Source organism: Neofelis nebulosa, chromosome X (genome assembly GCF_028018385.1).
Source record: "Neofelis nebulosa isolate mNeoNeb1 chromosome X, mNeoNeb1.pri, whole genome shotgun sequence".
NCBI lineage: Eukaryota > Metazoa > Chordata > Mammalia > Carnivora > Felidae > Neofelis > Neofelis nebulosa.
The window spans coordinates 91193423-91214874 of record NC_080800.1 but is presented as its reverse complement, the minus strand read 5'-3'; the positions used below and the strand labels follow the sequence as shown (position 1 = coordinate 91214874).

Here is a 21452-nt window from a genome sequence, read left to right as displayed (position 1 = left end):
TAGGCGTGATTCCATGTGAAAAACCATGACTCTGAGTTGTTCCATGTGAAACCAGATGGACATCCGGGGTCTGAGTTACTTGGCGGCAGAATCTTCAGGACATTTCCTGCATTGCTCACAAGGCCGGGCGTTTCCCTGCCTCTAACCGCTGAACTAGGTACAACGGCCAATGCCAGAGGGGTAAGCAGGAAGGGTGACAGAAGACAGAAGCACCAGCTCGTTGATGTTTGTCATTTTTATTTGCAATACTTTAGGTCCAAGTTTCAAACTGCAATATTTTTACACTCAAGACACAGTCATGCACAATCCATATTTCAATTTTCTATTGCTTCAACCACAATTTAAAATAACAATATTGGAAACAAAAAGTCATTAAAAAATCAGAAGCTGAGGTCAGAAGGATGGAACCATACCATCAGCAGGTCTACGAAAGAAATAACTTACTTAAAAATCAAACAAACAAAAAGACCATAAATACCTTTAATCCAAAGTTACAGAAGAGTTGCACTACACATGGGTTTACAAATAACACATTTTAACAAAAGTAATGCACAACCAAATGAGATACAATTCTGATAAAGAATGAAAATATAGATCCTCCTCAACTTGTTTTGTCTGGATATGATGAGTATAATCCCAGCAGACATCAGTACCCTGTGATCTGACTCCTCCCGGCTGATGTACTGAGATTTAAAACTCAACCCACTAATGGTTACAGGATTCTGTGAAAGGTCTTATCATCACTAATGAATATAGTATATGCGGGTCCATAAAGCACACCACACACAAGCACACATACTGAACTTGAGTTTCGCACTCAGGGCTGGTTGGCACTCTGCTATAGGCAGGGCATTGGGACTAACGAACTTCCGGTTTTCCCTCTTTCCAGCAGTATACTCATACACCTGGCCGATCGCTGTGGGAGTTGTCATCAGAAATGCTCTCTTTGGTTCCCAACAAGTTGATTTGTCAACACTCCTTAATGCTAATAGCGTGTGCTCACTTTTTCATTTCTTTCTCTGCAACCTGCAAGTGCTTATGTCCATTCTGAATAGTCCCAGCCATTAAAATGCATGGGTTCTGCCATCTTGTGCCCTTTACAAAGTAAACTCTATAAAGACCAGCATTGCTTCCTAGGAAAGGAGAGGCCCAAATGTAGCTGTGTTCTAGCAAGTGTGACAGTGCATTTCTGTTCTAGTAGCAAATACTGGCCACAGCTTAATGAAAATCAGAGTTTACATACAGAATATATGGAAAACGAAAACTGGGAACACACCACAGAAAAAGGACATCAAAAACAAAAACAAAACAAAACAACTGTGAGGATTTGGAAGGCTGCCGCAAGTTTTATCAACGTTCCCTAGTATTATTTGCATTTATTTGAGGCTTTCATTTTCCCTATCATTTGACATAGTTCTACTGTTTAACTGCCACCTAAGAAACTCAGGCTTAAGCATGCGATATTTGCCATCATTTGAGCAGGCTGAATTTGCAAGGCAACTTAAGGTGCCATAGAAAGATAGGACTTTTGGAAAGACCTTGGGGTCATCTAGTCCGATACCCTTATTTTACAGATGAGGGAATAGCCATGAAAAGGTTAAGTGACTTGCCCAAGGCCACACAATAAGAGTAACACAGCCTACATTAGAATCCAGGCTTCTTTACTCTTAGGCTAATACTACATCTGCTTGATTCTGTGTAATTGCTGTTGATTTCCTCTTAGGTGTGAAATCAGGCGAACATGGTACCCCCCTTACTGCTGGTAGGTGTTATGGGGTGGCATTCACCTGATAGCAGCTTCCAAAGGAGACTCTGATGGCACTAACCAGCTTCTAGAAGTTTATCTCGCAAGTCTGACTGTATGACGTGGCAGTAAATGCTACTTGTAATTATAGTATACTTGCACACAGAAGTGTGCACATGGAGGCGATATCTCAGGTCCCGCATTTGCAGATTCAGTTAGATATTGTCTACTATTAAGCAGACATTCCCGATGCATGAGGAGTTGGGGGATATTCATTTGGTCACTGAAGGAGTGTGGGATCAGAAAAAGAGTGGAAAAATTACAGCTAACCAACAGAAAGATTGTATCAGAAACAATTTTCTCTTAGGAAAAATTCTTTCTTAGGAAAAAAATACCTCCTTTATTTCCAAGGTACCATTTCTTCCCTTCCCAAGCCACATGCAAAAATATGTTCAGAACTGTGTGTTCACTCAAAATCCCAGGCCTATTCGCTCTCAATTTACAAATGCTGAATTTCAGTCCTCTTGCTCAGAGACTGGGAGAAGCTTGCATCCCTGGCCATGCCTGTGTTTAACTGAATACTAACTGCAATACTAGCTCAGAAAAGGACCGCAAGATTCAACTGGGGATGGCAGGGTTAGGACGCCCGTAAGTACTTTTTATGTTGAGAATGGCCAATGGAAAGTGGGTTCTCTAGGTATAAGGTCTGCTCTTGGTGAAACTGAATAACATCTGAGACCACTACCCCATTATAAAACTCCTCACCTAAGATTTCTTCGGTGAGTTTGGAGGAAAATTCCTCTCTTTGGGTAGAGGGTCTCCCTTTTGCTCCTGAAAAACGACAGTAGTTACTGCATACAGCCTATAAACAGGCAGGACAGAAAGCACATGGAAGCCATCTCAAGCTAAAGCTAACAGGACTGGAACTGAAGGCCAACAGGCAACGGCAGTTCTAAACATTTGTCTTAATGTTTTCCTTGTCGGCTTTTAGGCACAAGTCATAACTTCCATTGAAATCAAAGGGATTGGTTCACTGGTCACAAAAAGAATCCCTACCCAAGTGATATAACATCCAGTCAGACAAGGACAGGGTGGGAGCTGGGGGATTGCTCCTTCTTTTCTTCCACATTCAGCTTGAAAATCTGCTAAAAGTCGATCCAGAAAGGTGACCCCTGACCCAGATGCTTTCAAGGGGGCTAATCACATGTCACCCCTCCAATTTCAAGTAACCACAACAGAAGCCTCCATGCCATATCCAAGTGGAGGGCAGCCACTTTCAAAGCAGAAGGATGGGTGTGTTTGGAGTTCTAAGAGCGACATCTCCCTAGCTTCAACTTACAGATAATAGCCCCCTAAGAAAGCACGTGCCATACCCAAGCGTGTGCCAACCTCAGCACCCAGGCAAATATAAAGCCTATGGAATAACTGTGACTAGCAAATATGTGTGCCCTGCATGCTCTGGGCTCTGGCCAGAAGGCATCTGCTCCTGGCATCTTTTCTATGTCTCTATAGTTCCCTTTCTGATGTTTATTATAAAGCAATATTAGAACAATATCAAAGAAAATTTTGAAAGAAAAAAATGTTCTGCATAATCCCACCACCCTAACACAACTGATTCAATGGTCTGTGTTCCCAGTCTTTGCCCATTATGCACAACTTACTTTTTACATAGCTGTAATCCCTGTTTACGCTATTTAAAAGTGATTTTATAGATTTCTCTCTGAGAACTGGCAGCCTCATTAGAAATAAACAACCCACTGCGCAAAGGAATATAGTTATTTACACGATCTTTGAGCTGAGAAATATCCTTTATAGACAAACATCTCAAACTATCAAAACAGTTATACAGACGACAGGAAGCAATTTCATATTTGTTTTTTTAGCAATGGAATGTGCTTCACGGGGGAGGGACTGATGTGGGGATCAGGTGGTTAAACTCAACATCGGGGTGCAATCCACAAGCCTGAAGAAATCTGAGTAACACAATTAAAGAATAAATACTTGAGTTAAATCTTCTTACGTGACTTGGCCATCCAGTAGCCAAAACGGAACACGGACACACAAATATTTACAATGACACATAGACGAGATCAGCAAGAACGAAGTCATTACCCAGCATGGTGACTGATTTGGGGGGGATTGTGTCATCCGAGAATCTTCATGGGATTATGACAACGCACCGGATCCTTGCTACAACATTAACGTTCTTTTCTTTTCTTAAATAAATAATCTCTACTGTGCTTCTCACCCTTCCCTGACTTTCCCACTGCCCTATCCCTATCTCGGGACATTTTGGAATCAACATTCGACAACGTGCCCCCATTTTATCAGGGCACACTAGCAACTTTAAAGATCTGGACAGACTCATCTGTGTCAAGATGAGCTAAAAAAAAAAAAAAAAAAAAACAAGTCCAGAGAAAGGGGATAAACGATTAACCACCTGGAGTCCAAGTTGTTCAAGTGCACCCAACGTGAATCCTTCAGCATCTTTTTTGGCAGGAGAAACGGCTTCTCACTAATACTTATTAGAAATATACGTAATTCTCCAACATGGGGGAGGGTCTCTGGAAGCTGTTCTCGTTTAAAATCTACATAGATATAAATTGGTAAGAGTAAAGCCTACTGCGATATATTACCATAAAATCTTGGTCCGATGGGATGTGGTGAAGAAATCTGGCGGCTCGTTGTGAATATGCAGGATTGAAAGCATAAAAGAACAGCCATTTCTCTGTCTACAGTGATCTGAAGGATCACTGCTCCAGGCCTCTCCCCACCCAAAGGCCTTAATGACATCTAAGGGGCACTAATCAACAACTAGGGCTTCCCAACCAGGTGTGTGGTTGTCTCCACTGGCAGGGCATAGTTAACGTACTGAATTCGATTCACACCCCAGGTATGGTTTCATTGAATTCCCTGGCACTATGAATGAAACATTAAAACAAATATTTAACTTTAAATGAAATAAAAATTAAGGTCTCTCTCTCTCTCTCTCTCTCTCTCATTAGAACAGTGTGGCATTAAAAATTTCAGGCCCACCCACCTTTTTGCAAAGTATAACACAGCATGCTTCAAATGAATGTTGCTATTTGATTTTCTTTTCACATTTGTTGTTTTATCTCACTGTGGCTATTTTCCAGGGGGTCAAGCCCCTCCCAAATGTTATAGTTAAAAAAAAAAACAGTAGGAAAATAGGAAATCCACCAGTGGTGCCATTTCCTAAACATAAACACGCACCCTATATGGTTAGCAGAAATTCTCTAAAGAAAGTGCTTTCGTTTTAAGGAATGGACGGATGGCTAGATGGATAGATGTACCTTGGCAAAGAGGAAGAGAGGCCCATGTCATTCCCTTTCTCCCTCTTGCTGAAGTAGACAGGTTCTCTTCAGAGTCTTGATATATTACAAATCAAGAAGCCTTCCGTAGCACAAATTGTTAGCTTTTCAAAGGTTTGGAGAAACAACTTTGCAAAATTTATAAAACTGACAGTACATTTGAAAGAGAAGTATATATTTTGTTTCTACGCAGACACCGTCCAGATATTTTTCTGCTCTCAGAAGATTCAGGAAGTGCCAAGTGGTGACTTTTTAGTAAGTAGATACATGGTGAAATAATAGTCAAATTTTCGTGCTTTTCCTTAAGCCACAAAAGGAAACCAGTTGGAACTGATACTTCTCGGGATAGATGATTGCAAACCCTAATTACTTTTACTTGAGAATTTCCAGATCTTTATGAACAAGTTTTTGAGATTCAAAAGCGCAAAGGACAAAGTATGAACATACTATATCCTGAAACAGAAACTGGCGAGACAGAGGGAAAATGGGAACAAGTACTTAGAGCCAAATATTGATTGGGGTGTAGTTTTCGCGGACCTCCCACTTCTGACAGGGTCGAATACCTAAAATATCTCTGTTCTCCAGATCCTGTGAGGAATTTTAAAAACGTTATAAATTTTCACGTGATTTTGATCATAAATGTCGAACAAATGTTGGCTAATGGGTCTGTTTCCTCCTAATGCACCTATTTTCCGATGGCCTATGTTCCACAAGCACAAGGGCGGATTAAATTAGGTACCTTTAGTTTTGTTTCCTCCTGTCCAACAAAGATCTAAGTATTGTACACGCATTTTGCTTTCCTTTTGGCTCTCAGAGAAAGTCCCATCTTTGTCTAAGTATGACTCCTCCTGCCAGGATTTCCTAGGTTGAGGACCTGGAGTCACCCAACAGGAGAGTTCACAAGGCTTGGGGTGTCCTTTCTCAGGTTATCGTGAAGATGAGCAAGCTGGTTTCTACAAATGATACATCAACTACCTCTCTTAAGCATCATCGTGAAAATGTGACAGGATTTCACCGTTTGCGCTTTATATTTATTGATGCAGTTTTTAAAAGCCCTTCCTGAACACACATACTCCTCTCTGCTTTTGGAAACATGCCTTCAAAGAAACCTTTCCCAGTACAAATGCAGAAAAACAGGTACGCAAACCAAGCCACCACTACCGAAGAAGAATGCAAAATCGCAACTCTATTAGGGCATGGACTTCCACATGGTCACACAGTATTTGCTCTGGGGTAATTTTTTTTTGTTTGTTTTGTTTTTGTTTTTTGTGGTTTTTTTTGTTTTGTTTTGTTTTTGCTTTTCATTTTTTGCTTGCTTTAAAAAAAAAAGTTTTGACATCTTTTTTTTTTTTTTTTTTTTCCTCTGGACACCTCATGACAGTGCAAGTGAAGAACGTCACATTTGGGTAAGGAGTTTTGAAGGAGGTTCGAATGCAAGAGGGACTACTCTCTAACTTAAAAACGAACACGACACTATGAAGAGGGAGTGTGCATCTTTGAGAAACCTTGTTTTCTTCAAAGCGAATGCACAAAACGAGGGGATTCACTACTGGCTCTTTCGCTTCACGGAAGAAGTGGCCACTTCACGGCCGCTTCGACATTGCTGCCCGGTTCGGGCTGCGATTCAGGCTTACAAATAAATTACATAATCTGAGGGAGTAGGAAAAAGGCTTATAAGAAGTTTCTAGTCATTGGAAAGTTAAAGAACCCCCACCCCCACCCCATTTGACTGTCTTTGCTTCCCTCTTTCCTGCCGCAGAGTTTCACAGTTCAGTCTTACTCAGGAGGGAGATGGTGTGGGGTAAGGCTTGCAGTCCTAGCGGCTGCTGTTCTTAATTGCTTCCTTCGCAGCGATAATCAGAGGAGTCAGGCTGGAGAGAGGCTTGGCTAATTTTAAAAATGGATGCTGCAAAAGGGAAACAAACAAACAAACAAGAGGAATTACTGGTCTATTTCCCTCCCACAAGTATATTACTTTTACATTCTCAAGCGGCCCTTTCTTCGTTCAAACGCACTTTTGAGTGTCCAATGAAACACCATGAAAGATGCTGAAGTATCTTTATTTCATTAAAGCTAGCACCAGGTTTTGTTCCTCAGATGTTCTGGTCATTCAGTGTCATGAAACGCTCCGGCAACTGACGGGCCGAGCCAGAAACTCAGAGGAGGGGGTCTCATAAAAAAAAAAAAAAATCTCACTGGGCTTGCAAAGGTCTCGTTTTCTGATTTTCCCCAACTGATGCATTTATCTGGAGCAGCTCTCAGGTTGGAAGAAGTGACCTTGGTGGACCTTGACCCTGAAACCAGTGGTTTCTTATCTGCTAAAGCCCATCGCCGTGCCTCTATCATTCCTCTCTTGGCCCCTCTGCAGTACTTAATACAAATGAATATCCCTTCCCTCTTTGAAATGTTTTCCTCGTTGGCAGCCTGTGATGTTCTACCATCTTGGTTCTCTTCCACGTGTATGCTCACTGACTCTTCCTCCTCTGTCTTCTTCCCTGCCTTCCCTCCCTTCTCTCACCTCCCACATACCAGAGCTCAGCTTTCATCATGTTCTTTTTCTAACTCGATTCCTTTGAGAGCTCACTTTCTTTCATGGTTTTGACCTCTTATCAGCTTTATGGGGATGACTCCCAAAGCAATATGGAGTGACCTGACCTCTTTCTTGCGGACAGGTCCTACTTCTCCAATTGCCCGCTGGGTATTTCCTTCCCAATGTCCTTCTGTCCCCTTGAATTCAACATTTAAAAACACATGTTAAGGTCCCCCAAACAGGGTACACTTGCGTGACGTAAGCCACAGAGGCTCTGGAATCAGCCCACCTAGGTTCAATGATCTCCTCTGCGTATTACAATGGTTAGATGAAGTAAGTGACAGTTCCTTTTAAGCTACGTAGAGGCAAAGAAATGCTAGCCAGTGTATTATCCTCCATCATTTTTGCTTTTACTGAATGCTGCCACTGGTTCGATATTCTGAAGTCACTTTTGTCTTCTTCTGCCTTATGTTCTACATGCAATCGGCTACCGAGTACTTTTTTAATGCCTTTCACAATTATCTCTCACCTTCGTAATTCAGGCCTAGTCAACTTAATCCTGAACTATCCCTCCTCCATCTTCCTGCCGCCATTTTCTTTCCGGTTGCTAATTCTTATTGCACACTGCCGGATTCATCTTCCTAAACAAAGCTGTCACCATGTGACCCTCAGATATGTTCAGTGTTTCCCCACCGGCTACAGCCCAAATTCTATCGACTGGTGTTCAAGGCGCTCTATGGTCCTCTCTCTTACAGCTTTCTGACTCGACTTCTTTACTTCAACTATATGCTTCGTTTTCTGTTCCTTTCGTTAAACCTTGCCTCCATGCCTTTGGCCACACTATAATCCTTCCATCTGAAATCCCTTCCCCTGTTCACCTTGACTATTTAAAACTGCTCTGCTCTTCAAGACTCAGCAGAACTCCTTCCCGTTCGTCAGACGCTTTCTGGTCCCCGTAACCTATAGAAGTTGCTCGCTAACCAACCACAGCATTTATCATTTGAATAGCCACCTGGTTTCAATAAGTCTGTAAAAACACCTCGTGTTGTTTTTTGCAAATACTCAAGGACATTGTGAACTTCTGGCGAGCAGGAATCATGCCTCTGAGACGTATGTATCACCCACTGCAGTTAAGCCTTGCAAAGGGGAGGTGCTCAAAAAATATCAGTTGATGGGCAGAGACTTGACTTAGGCCACAAAGGCACACAAATACTTCAAGACCTGTGTCTCTTCTCAAGCATTCTAGAGGCGGGTGAATGCCATGCGTCTCTCTCTTTTCTAGCCTCTGAAATGGGCAATGAGAGGCTAGAGTCAGAAAACAATGTTCTGTGGACTTAAGGCAATACATGTGAGGCGCCGTGGGTTAAACAGAGGGTCGGTGAAGGGCCATTGCAGATTTGACATGTGCGGCCCTAGGGCAGCCTGTGAAATGCTCACAGGTAGCAGAAAAGAGAAGGTGTAGCCTCTTTAAGAAACCAGTTTATCCCAGGTGTGATTTGGGTTGAGGTGGGATATATTTTCCCCCGGGGTGTAGCTCTCTGTGTCTGCAGGGGGTTCAGAAGCAACGGGAATGCTTGTGTTTCTTTTTCTTTCTTTCTTTCTTTCTTTCTTTCTTTCTTTCTTTCTTTCTTTCTCTTTCTTTCCTTCCTTCCTTCCTTCCTTCCTCCCTTCCTTCCTTCCTTCCTTCCTTTCCTTTCTTTCTTTCTTTCTTTCTTTCTTTGCCTAGAACAAACTTGGTCTGTGGTTAACACACAATATAACCAAGGGCCACACCTTTTTGTTTAACTGGATTAAGTGTTCAAAGTCACAGAGAGAATAAGTAGTCACTGTTCTTTGACATTACGGGGCTTGACACGTGTCCCTGAGGCCCAGTCCCCAGCGATGAAGGTATATGTGTAGTCCTGGGCATGTGTTCCTCCATCAATAGAAGTACGTCTTTTTCTCTAAACTGGTTGGTGGGTTTGTGTGGTGGAAAGTCTGACAATCCAGGGCTCAAATCCCAGTTCTGCCACTCAATGGCGGTGTCAGCCTCAATTTCTACATCTGTGACACAGGATAATAACACCTACCGTATGGAGTTGTTTTAAGAATTGAATGAGATAATGTATGCAAAGAATGTGGCAGGGAATTGGTACTAATGACCATCGGTTATGCCAATTCCCTGAGAGCCTTGAAAAGGGCAAGTGGTCACAGAGGCACTCCTCACTGGATGGTACTCACCCAGGCAAGCAGGTGCCTGCCATTTGCCATCACCAGCCAAGGGGCTTTGACCAGTAAGGTATTAGAGTAGTGAGCGCCATGGAAACAAGTGCATAGTTACGCAGAGAATTACCTCTGGCCAAGGGCACCTGCGTACAACATCCAGGGGCACCAGTCAAGCTTAGAACAAGACGGCAACCCCAGAGGTTCACAGTTTTCTTCTGTTCCTTGCAAAATAAGACTCCAGGAAGAACAAAAGAGATTTACAGATTAAAGTGCCAACTTCTCAGAAGAAAGGCAACATGCCAATCAATCATGTATTAGATGCATGCCTCTATTTCTGTGCCTGTGGTCTAAAACCAAATGGCTACGGCCCAACTCGAACTAGACATCTCTTGACACGGCTTCCCTTACTGCCACACATTGAGATGGAGAAGCTCAATGTAATGACTCTCTCTTTGTAATTGTCCTGTTTTATTTTCACCTGCAAAAGCTCCTTGGCAGATCCCCTCCTGTCCACATCCATCTCAAGACAGCGGTTTAAAAAGTCACGGAACACAGCCGACAGTCTCTCAGGATTCTGGAGCTCTGGAGTCCCATTAGTGGCTATCAGGTATAATGCCTACAGAGATTTAAAAAAGAAAAGAAAAGCAAAGAAAAAAACAGGAAGATCCATTCAGCACTGACAAATGAGGATCGTGAGTTGGCACGGAAGGTACGAATCCAGCTTCTTCCAGTTTATACTCGCGGTCTTAAAAATTCCATTTTAGAACATGACACTGACATGTATTTCAAAGTTTCTCTACCAGTTAGAAATCACTCCTCTCGGCAGTGACTGAGGTGACAGTGAGGGGCTCCACCCCCCAAAATTTGGAAATAAGGTTAAAAGGTTGTCCCTTGGAGAGTTAAGTCAGTAAAAATCCAGTTATACTGAATGTGTGATTAACCACCTAGGAAATGAGGCCAAGGGGCTGCCTGGGAAACCGTGACTCTAAAGACTTGGGGAACACGCACACACCCAATCACGTTGACCTGGGTACAACCTCCAGAAGGCACTGTTGTAAAAGTGACTGCAATTTGCTCAGCGTTTATCTTGTTTGAAGAATATTTGTGAGGGGCGCCTGAGTGGCTCAGTCGATTAAGCATCTGAGTCTTGGTTTCAGTTCAGGTCACGGTCTCCCGATTTCGTGAGTTTGAGTCCCGTGTCGGGCTCTGCGCTCACAGCATGGAGTCTGCTTGTGATTCTCTCTCTTTCCCTCTCTCTCTGCCCCTCCCTCGCTTGTGCTGTCTCTCTAAAAATAAATAAATAAACTTACAGAAAAAGAATATTTGTGAGCATCCCAGGGATGAACAGAGTACATTACAGAATTAGAGAAGCACAAAGAACCACAGAGATGGTAGGGCCTCAATGCGAAGTAACTGGTGAGACCCATGGACTCCAGTACTTCTGCCCTATGGCAGATGTATCCCTGTACATTTCAATTAGATTTCCTGTGAAAGTCTACGTCTAATAAGAGAAAATATGAGAAAACTTGGCATTGGTACTCCTGGAACCTGACGATCATGGATCCTACTGTAAAATAATCAGTCGCTAATGTATTTCTGAGATCTTTGTTCTGTAAGGCCACCACCACTGAGAGGCGTCTACCGACTGACTCATGGTGTGCTGACAGAATCAAGGGCCTAGCCTTCAGGGAGAGAGCCGGACCCGGGTCCCTGATTAATTCACAAAGGTAAACCCATCTTTTGAAGGCTCATGACAGCCAAAAAAAAAAAAAAAAAAGGTGGTTGTTCCTCATGCCTCCTGTAAGCAAACAATTCTAGAACGCTAAGTATGTATCAGGTAGTGTATTAGACACTGGATATCCAAAGATGAATATGAGAATGCCCTGCTTTCAAAGGTCACACAATTTGGTAAGGGAGAGAGACATAAACAGCTACAATACAGTGGGACGAGAGCTAAAGGAGGGAGATAGCAAGTGTTGTGTAAATACAAGGAGGAAGCAGTTTACCCTAGAGCTCAGAGGAAGCTTCACAGTGGAGGTTGGCATCTGAACAGGGTTTTAAAGGATAAGTAGGAGTTTTCCTGCAGGTATTGCCACCAGGGTTATGTCTGCCTATGTGACCAACCCCCTAACTATGATGAAGACATGCTCCCTCCTGAACTTGCTTGGGCTTTCGTGGCAAATAATTTCCCCCCTTATCTCTTTCTTCTTTGCCCACCATGGCTCCTAACATAATTAGAAGTATTTTTATAAAAGTCCTTTCCTGGGGACACGTGAATGGCTCAGTTGGTTAAGCGCCGACTTCCGCTCAGGTCATGATCTCCCGGTTTGTGAGTTCGAGCCCTGTGTTGGGCTCTGTGCTGAAAGCTCAGAGCCTGGAGCCTGCTTCAGATTCTGTGTCTCCCTCTCTCTCTGCCCCCCACCGCCCGTTGGTGCTCTCTCTCTCTCTTTCAGCAATAAATAAACATTAAAAAATTTTTTAAAAAAAGTCCTTTCCTGGACCAGTTTTCATCAGCTGGTAAAGACATCTCTCCTCCTGCCTAGAAACCTCCACAAGTGTACTTTAGAAAGGGTTAGGGGACGCCTTGGTGGCTCAGTCAGTTGAGCATCTAACTCTTGACTTCAGCTCAGGTCATGATCTCATGGTTTATAGGATCAAGCCCTGAGTCGGGCCATGTACTGACAGCGCAGAGCCCGATTGGCATGCTCTCTCCCTGTCTTTCTGCCCCTCCCCTGCTTGTGCTGTCTCTCTCTCAAAATAAATAAATAAACATTAAAAAAGAGAATGGGTTAGGAGGGACTGTTTAATACAATGGCTGTCAACCTACAGCATGCATCAGAATCACCTACAAGGCTTGTTAAAACAGATTCCTAGGTCACCCCCGGAGTTTCTGAGTCAGTAAATCTGGAGGGGGGCTCAAAGAATTTGCATTCAAACAAGTTCCCTATAAATGCTGAAGCTGCTAGTTCCAGCACCACACTTTGAGAACTGGTTTAATCCACACGGGTAATTAAAGCAATGGGCTAAACTAGAAGGTTCCAGAAGTGCTTGCACATGGGAGTCACCTGGAGAGGTTTAAAAGATCCCCACGCCCAGTTCTCACCCCCAAACCAATTAAGTGAAAATCTTTGGGGGTGGGACAGGCATCGGGATTTTTTAAGCTCTCCAGGAGACTCCAATTTATAGCCAACACTGAGAATCACTAGCCAAGGACTTGTGGCCCCCTTAACCCAGAATCTCTGAATTGTAAGTTCACCAGACACGAGAGCCACAGAATCCCACAGAGTGAGATTCCCTTACATGGTGATGACCGAGAATTAAAATGGCACAAGTTTCTATACAGTGCAATGAAACTTTTGCTTTCTCACTCAGTACATTAAAAAAATGCCACATGAAATACAACTCCCTCTAAACCCACACCTTGTTTCCCCCGACCCCTCAATCCTTTCTGATTTTCAATTCCTTCACTGATGAACAGCAAACGCAGAGGGGCAGCTATTGAGACTTCCGTGCCAAAATACAAGTCAGCTGCAAATCTAATCTTGACTAATAAAATAAAATAAAATAAAATAAAATAGTGTGAAAAAGGAATGTGTTTGTAAACTGCTTTTAGGAAATCATCAACTGGGCTGAAGTCAAATGGTGCTTGATCACAGCAGATATATTACATGGAGTTCAAACAGGGTGTTTTAGTTCGCGGACAATTAGTGCTTCAAGCACCCATCCTCACAAAACATCTTTGTTCCCTTATTCAGAGAAAATTGCTTACCATGCACCTTACAATTTGCTGCCTCCTCCTAAAACTTTCTTATTTCCGCTGGCCACAATTCCGCTACACTCACTGTCCTTTGCTTGCCTTTTTCTGCTCTGTGAGCCAAGCCAGGTCCTAAACACATGCCCCCCCCCCCCCACACACACTTTTCTTCGTTTCCACCCTCCCTAGGTCTGCCTGCATGCTACATGGTTTCATTTCCCTACCTTTCTTTGACCACTGTGGCTCAATACAGCTTCCTCCACATAATCTCCTGCCTTACAAGTACACATACACTTCTGCCCAAATCCTTCTCACTTCTCTTTAGTCCATGCCTCATTACCTCAGGAAACGTGTGCCCCTCTTTCTATTCATGAATTACAAAATGGCCTTCATCAGGGTTGTGCAGCATGAGTAGGGTTGGTGATACACCGGAGAAAGGGAGAAGAAAGTTCAGGAATCTGAAGGGGAATCAGAATAAGGAGCCAGTGCTATGAACTTCACCACACTTGGAAGAGAACGCACGTCCTCTTCCGAATTTCTAGAAAAAGGAGGAACTCTGGTATCTGTTGTGGGGAGTGGGGGTGGCGGTGGGACTGAAGGTTGGGGATCTTGGTTGGTAGCCTTACACACCCTGGCCCCCAATCGAGGTATCAGATGCAAGAATGCCTTTTACTCAAACACTAGATCATAAATATTGTTTGATGTTTTGCAAACTTCTTCCTAAATATCATTTTATTAAAAAATGTTTGATGTTACTTTTGAGAGAGAGAGAGAGAACGAGCGGGGGAAGGGCAGGGAGAGAGGGAGACACAGAATCCGAAGCAGGCTCCAGGCTGTCAACACAGAGCCCGACACAGGGCTCGAACCTGCGGACCACAAGATAATGACCTGTGCGGAAGTTTGAGGCTTAAGTGACTGAGCTACCCGGGTGCCCCTATAAATATCATTTTAAAGACTGCACAGCAGTTCATGTGGGATGCACTTTGTTAATGCTGCTGGCTTGATTTAAAAAATACACATAGTCAGGAAAAGGTTGAAAGGAAACACACCAATATGTTCTCTCTGAGTGGAAGGATTACTGTGATTGAATTTTTCAAACATATTTTTCAACTTTCCAAATTTTCTACAAGAACACGACTGCTTTTCTTATTTACGAAACCGTCCCAAACATTATGTAAAAAAAAATTTCCAAAGCTGTGCCGTCCAAACTCACACAAAACTCCTCATGTATTTCTCTTTGTCTTCCTAGGATTAAACCTGCTTTTCATCAAGTGCTAACCCTTGAGGGAAACAAAAACCCAGACGTTTTTTTTTCAACTATTGTTTTCGTTTTAATTGCAACAGTATTATATCCAACTAATTTCCATTGCAAAAATCCACACTTTCAGTTATATTATGGGCTAAACTGGCCTTTGTGGAATGGCCTGGGAACCTACTCACTACGCATAATGCTGCTTCTATGGGAAAATGTACTCTGAGTTCCAAATAATTAACTTAAAAATGAACTTTTGGAACACGTCCTGCGTGTAAGCTGGGTACTATCTTTGTAAAAAGAAAATTGCTACCCGCTGCTCTGCTAATGGGAGACAAATACAGTTGCAACCAATACAACAATCACAGCAAAAAGGGTTTTACTAACAAAGTCAAGTCTTTTTTTCTTTTTTGTGTGTTAAAAATTTTTTTTAATTTTTTTTTTTTTTTTTTTTTTTTGAGAGAGACACAGAGACAGAGTGCAGGTGGGGGAGGAACGGAGACAGAGAGGGAGACAACAGAATCCGAAGCAGGCTCCAGCCTCTGACTTGTCTGCACAGAGCCCGATGTGGGGCTCGAACCCACAAACTGCGAGATCACGACCTGAGCCCAAGTCTGAATGCCTAACCGACTGAGCCACCCAGGCGCCCCCTAACAAAGTCAAGTCTTACATGAAGAAAGATTGGGGAAAATAGATCGCGGCATGAGTGATCACAGTGTGGTTTTATCTTGAGCTAGTGAAAACTCAGAAAAAAATGAGCTGGCTGTTAGAAAAAAATCTTTGTTGGCTCCTCCGTGGTCCACATATGTGGTTTTCAAACTGTACTCCCCAAAATAGTCCTCCAAAGAGGTGGGACAGGGAGATACATGTGAAGGCTCTAGGAGCCTGCACCCACACATATCTGTTTCAATCAGAGAAATATTTCTTTTTTCTCTATTTCTTTATGCTTCCAAGCAAGGTTTCATTTGAACCAAGGGCTCGCTACCGTCTTTTGAAAACCACTGGTCCCCAGGATCCATGGCATGGCATAGACGGTCCTCCATGATTGGGCCCCCGTGGTCTTTGTGGTCCTCAGTGTGTTCTCTTCTTACCCGAGAGCCCTTCTTCCCCCACCCCCACATATGTACACACACTGGCCAAAGCTCACATACCATTCAAGCCAGTCTGTTCACTGAACTCTGAATAAGAAATGCTCTTTAATATCTGCTTAAAATGCTAGCCCCGTTTCTCATAAGCGCCTGGTGAACTTCCGCTTGCTGCTGAGGCTCTATTTCACATGGCATTTCGTCTTTCAAGCCTTCTCCCTCAGCCACCTTGGTTTTCTGCGGACTGTTTTGGGTTTCAGTACCCTAGCAAACCGGGATAACTGGTTACCCTGCAGACAGAGTTAGCCTCAAACAGGTGCCCAGGAAATGCGTTCGTTGCCGAATAAAAGGAGAGCCAAAATGTGTGAACACACCTAATTGTGCTGGGACTCTAACAGACTTGGATACACGAGGTATTAAAGCTCAGAACTTAAGTGAATCATTCAACATATGAGAAGATACACAGAGAATGACCAAAGCGCCTTTTCTGAGTCGCACAGGCCTGGCATGTGGTAACTTCTGATGACCTGGTCCTCGGTGTGGGAGGAGGAAAAGAGCTCTGGAAAGGGATGGCATCGAAGGGAGCGAAAACTGGAAAAAGATGGCCATAACATGGTAATCTGCTGCATGGGCAAAGCCAGACAGGAAAGGGAGAAGATGATGGTCTCTGGAACTTGAAACATAGTTCCGAAATGTAGTCTTCTCTGACTGAACAGAGAAGGCAGTCTTCATTAGTCTTTTGCTACATCATTATGCAAGGTCTGTTTGATTCCTCAGGTGGGGCAATGCAGGCCCTATGACCTACTGACCTTGTTTGTAAAGTTAGAAGGACAACCTCGGGGCATAAAATGGTGGCTTCCTTCAAGGTGATCTTGATATACACGTTACCTAGAAGTTTCTGATGTTCTGGAATTCTTCATAATAACTCTAGGGGCGCCGGGGTGGCACAGTTGGTTAAGTGGCTGACTCTTGATTTCCGCTTGGGTCATTATCTTGCGGTTCATGGGTTCAAGCCCCACGTTGGGCTCTATGCTGACAGTGCAGAGCCTGCTTGGGATTCACTCTCTCTCTCTCTTCCCCTGTCCCTCCCCCACTTATGCTCTCTCAAAATAAATAAATAAACTTAATAAAATTAAAAAATATAATAACTCTAAAGTCTCTTGGCAATAACACGCAAACACCACAGTTTTCACTGACTCCAATGTGCATCTAAAATTTTCCTAAGTACTCAGAGAAAACTACTCTACCCAGTTGAAGGAATAATTCAATTTACCTTATTGGCAATTTCCTCGGTTAAAAAAGATCAATGCAGTCATCTTAGAAGTTACCACATTTCTCCAAACAGGCCCCAAAACAATCCATATGTACCCAATAAATTTTCATTAAGGCAGTTTCGCAACAGGACTAACCATTTAATTAAAAAGCTTCAGTTTGTGACTTCAGTTCATTATAACACTTTATAAAGTTTAGATTAAGATGTTAGAAAACAAACCAGGGGACTTACATGGCAATGTGTTAGTAACCATGAAAGGCTCCAGCACCGATACAAAGGGTCAATTTACAAAGACGATTGGGTGTGGTACAAACATTTCTTTCTAAGTTGACTATCTGGGACACAAAACACATTTTCCCACGGAAATCGTGTTATACATGGTGAAAAGGCTCCCAACCTAGCCAATAAAAATCTATTTAACAAAACAATGTAACTGAACTCTAAGACCAAGAAGGCTATTCATCTGTGTCTCAATATCTCTATAAATACTATGTCCATGGAAAGTCTTAATAGCTAGCTAACATTTATTCAGTGATTACTATTAGGTGACCTAATCCACACAACAACCCACTGAGGTAGACTCGATTATGATCCCCCGGGGACAGATGAAGGAACTGAGGCCTGTGGGACTAATTTAGCTTGTCCAGTATCGCACAACTAGCAACAAGGAAGTCAATGTTTGAATCGAGGGAGTGTGAGTCCAGAGTTCTTGCTCTTGACCACTGCAAATAACACCTCACACTGTTTGCAGTCTCTGAGGTAGGAATTCTCCTAGCAGAGGCACACAAGGGCTCCTCAAGAAATGAGGCACACTGGGGCGCCTGGGTGCCTCAGTGGGTTAAATGCCCGACTTTGGCTCAGGTCATGATCTCACGGTTCCTGAGGGTGGAGCAGGCATCAGGCTCTCTGCTATCAGCACAGAGCCTGCTTCAGATCCTCTGTCTCCCTCCTTCTCTGTCCTTCCCTCTCCCTCTCAAAAATAAATAAACATTTAAAAGGAATGAGGCACACTGAAAAGTTCGCCTTTACCTCTACAGAGGAAACGGACACTCTTTTGGTCAATCGTTCGTTCTCCACTTGTTTGGAAATGGGGAACAAAGGTCACCAGTTAGAGGGTTTCACACTGTATTCTCCAGTGTCTATGTGTATGTTGAGAGTTTATAAGCAGCTCTGTACTCTGCAGTCTCCTGCTGTCCTGGTTCCTCCCTCATCTTAGACTTTCCAACTACCCTTGAGTGTTCTATGAGAGTTATTTGGCAACGAGTGACTTGACACCTCATGGCTTAGTTTACTCATGACCTGGGATTTCAGAGGTCAAAGGCCAGAGTGTACTGCTACCTCTGATGTGTTTATGGATGTCATGAGAGGCCCTAATGTTCCTTTCTAAGAAGAAAACGAATGGGCCAAAATATGCAGTAAGAAATTACTATAGTACACCTAACGTTTTCTTCCATACGTTGACTTGTTTATCCCAACGGTCCAGCGTGATCGCTGAGTATGCAGTGTGGTGTCATTCTGTTCCCTACTTGTCTTCCATAGTGGTTCTCATCTGTCACCACATCATGGGGTTGGGGGGGATGGTGCTTGTTTTTGTTTAATCCCTAAAAGTCATTCAAAAGGAACCTATTACAGATCGATCCTCTTACAGGTTGATGGCAAAAAGTAATTAGGTACCAGTGACTGATTAGGTGTCGGTCTAGTTTTAGAGTGCTCCTTTCGAGCATAAAGGACTGGCCACTGCTAGAAAATAAAGACCAGATGACTCCAACAATGGGTGTGCTCGTTCTAATCTCTCAGGATTAATAGTGCTTGTCAAGAAACACGGAGCAGGCTATGTGTGTTCACAACGAAACCCCAGGGCAGCCCAAGTGGCAACCCAGGATTGAGAACCAGAGGGGATCTGGAAGTGGGGATGAGGGTAGGCAGAGGCACGGAGAAGAGGCAAAGCAAAATGGGACAGGAGGTGGAGGAGAAAAGCTGGGGGAAGCAGAAGGAGCAGATGATCACAGGGCAAGGACAGGGGCCAAATGACAATGGGGAGAGAAGGGTGGCTGATGGAACCTAGAGGAAGAGAAATGAAGATAGAAGCTAAAGAATCAGGGAGGCCAAAGGGACCCGATCCTCAGTCCCATTCTGCTACTGCCCTATCTCTCTGGTCTTCTCGCATACAATTTCTCAAAGCACTGCCTGTAGTTTTAGTGTATGGGCTTCTTCACCTCCCATTTTCGCTTCAACCCGCACCTGCTTTCTGGTTCTAAGGTGCCTTTGAACACGACACATTTTTCATGTCTCATTTTAGAACATTAGAGGAGGTAGGGCACTAACTCCCCGATTCTTCTGGGCTTTTCACCCAAATTACTGTATTGGGTTCAAAACAGCCAACCACGGCATGATCTGTGAAACATGCATTATGTTGCTCACATCAATTGGTTGCGACTTCTACTTTGTAAGCAGTCGGTCAGCTGACCAGCTCTGTACACGGTAGCATATGATTCTTCCCTTCATGCCCCAGAGTGCAGCCTATGGATCCCTATAGTAGCTCTATCACTGCAGTGTTGTTTCCCGGCTTCTCCCCAAGAGTCCTGTCAGAGCGGGCTGTGTGGCCCTACATGCAGCCTTCTTTCACTCCCAACATGGTCAAGTATCTTTGCTTGGTAGGAGAAGGGGGATCTTCCCTCTTTACGGGATACAGATTTAGTCAGGAGGTGATGAGAGAGACATCTCCGAGCTGCTTCCTGAAGGTCACTCCTCTGGAAGCAGTCCTAAAGACAACACACACCCAAACCATGGCTCTTCCAGCCGTCAGGGAAGGCTGTAGCCTACCTACAGCTCAAGAACACAGAATCAGAGTCAGAGACTCATGAGTTTCTCCTTTTCCTTAGGTACCACTCATGTGGAAGCCCAATACAGAAAAACAATTAAAGAGGACTGTTCTGGTGGAATCAAGAGCCATGTGACCTCTCCCTTGGGCCCTTTAAGCCTAAGGAGCTCCGTAGAATTCTAGGGCCTTGTGAAGTCCCCTGGCAACCAGTAATCTCATCAAGCTCCACTTCTTTGAAGTGACAAGAAGATGGAGGCCAAGGAAGAAGTAACCTGTGCAAGGTCATGGACTTTCTGACTGGCACACCTGGGAAGAGAATTCACTCTTCAATTCGCATAATGTAGACAGGTGGTAGAGACAATAGAAAGCTCTTTGTCTCATCCTCTCACATTTATTGGCCGCTCATGGAAGAAAGGTGATGATGAATTTTGCCATCTAAGCACTGGGACGATTCCTGACAGAAGGAGGAGGTGGAAGAGGAAGAGAGGGTGGAAGAGAATCAGAAGGAGAAGGAGGAGAAGGAGAGGGAGAGGGAGAGGGAGAGGGAGAGGGAGAGGGAGGAGGAGAAGGAGGAGGAGGAGGAAGAGGAGAAAGAAGAGGAAGAGGAGGAGGAGGAAAAGTTAGGGAAGGAAGGAAGGAATTAAGGAAGGAAGGTGGGAAGGAAAGAGGGAAGGAAGGAACAGAAGGAAGGAAGCAGAAGAAGCGGCAAAAAGATCAGCTTGTTCCTGACAATGTTAGCACTTTGCCTCTCCCAGCTACAGAGGTAAGACTGCCTTCATCAAGTTAAACTCTCTCTGCTGAGATTCTCACGTAAGACATCTCAGAGCATCCTTTTATCAGGATGCAAAGGGTCTTCTAAAATGATGTCGCAGCCGGGTTGACAAAGGTATGTTTCAAAATGGTGGCAAAAGTTAGAAATCATCTTTAGTAGTCAAGAAAACCCAGATTTTCTCGGTGACGTTATGTTTCATCGGCAAACACACAGACTGAAAACGCCACAGGATAAAACATGCCAGTGGGCATTTCACTAGGCAAAAGCCCATCAGCACACTCCGTGATTTGTCTGTTTAGGATGGGCTCTGATTTCGAGGGACTTAACTGCTTCGTTATGGGTCTGGTAGCTATTCGGGCAACAGGCATATGCATCCTTGGCTTATTCCCAAGTCATGCTTTAAGGATACCAAGGAATGATAAGGTGATATCAGGATAAGGGCCTATCCGTCTCGGTCAACAGTAAGTCCCTGGTCACTGCATTTTTGATCTTCCTTTCCCTCCTCTTTGCCTGGTCAGAGTCTCAGATTTTTCGCGTGCTGTGGAATCAATTTCTTCTTTGGCTGTCTTCCGGGTCATAACTCACCAGTCTGAGCCGTCTGCTTCTGAATTACAATCTAAATGAGAGTTGCAGCTTTCCTATGGCTAGGTCCCATTTTCCTGTGCTAAATTCCTGACAACCAAT

At 43.7% G+C, this 21452-nt stretch overlaps 1 protein-coding gene across 20 annotated transcripts in view; it reads right to left on the bottom strand.

Annotated features, from left to right (window-relative positions):
- Positions 1-220: 220 nt before the first annotated feature.
- Positions 221-21452, bottom strand: part of PAK3 (p21 (RAC1) activated kinase 3) — a 255827-nt gene continuing 234595 nt past the window's right edge. For all 20 annotated transcript variants that reach the window (XM_058714311.1, XM_058714316.1, XM_058714317.1 and 17 more), the window contains 2 exons: positions 10290-10427; positions 221-6982 (listed from right to left, as the gene is read on the bottom strand). In XM_058714311.1, the coding sequence (XP_058570294.1) occupies positions 6893-6982; positions 10290-10427 (228 nt within the window). In that variant the 3' untranslated portion in view covers positions 221-6892. The remainder of the gene's footprint in view (positions 6983-10289; positions 10428-21452) is intronic.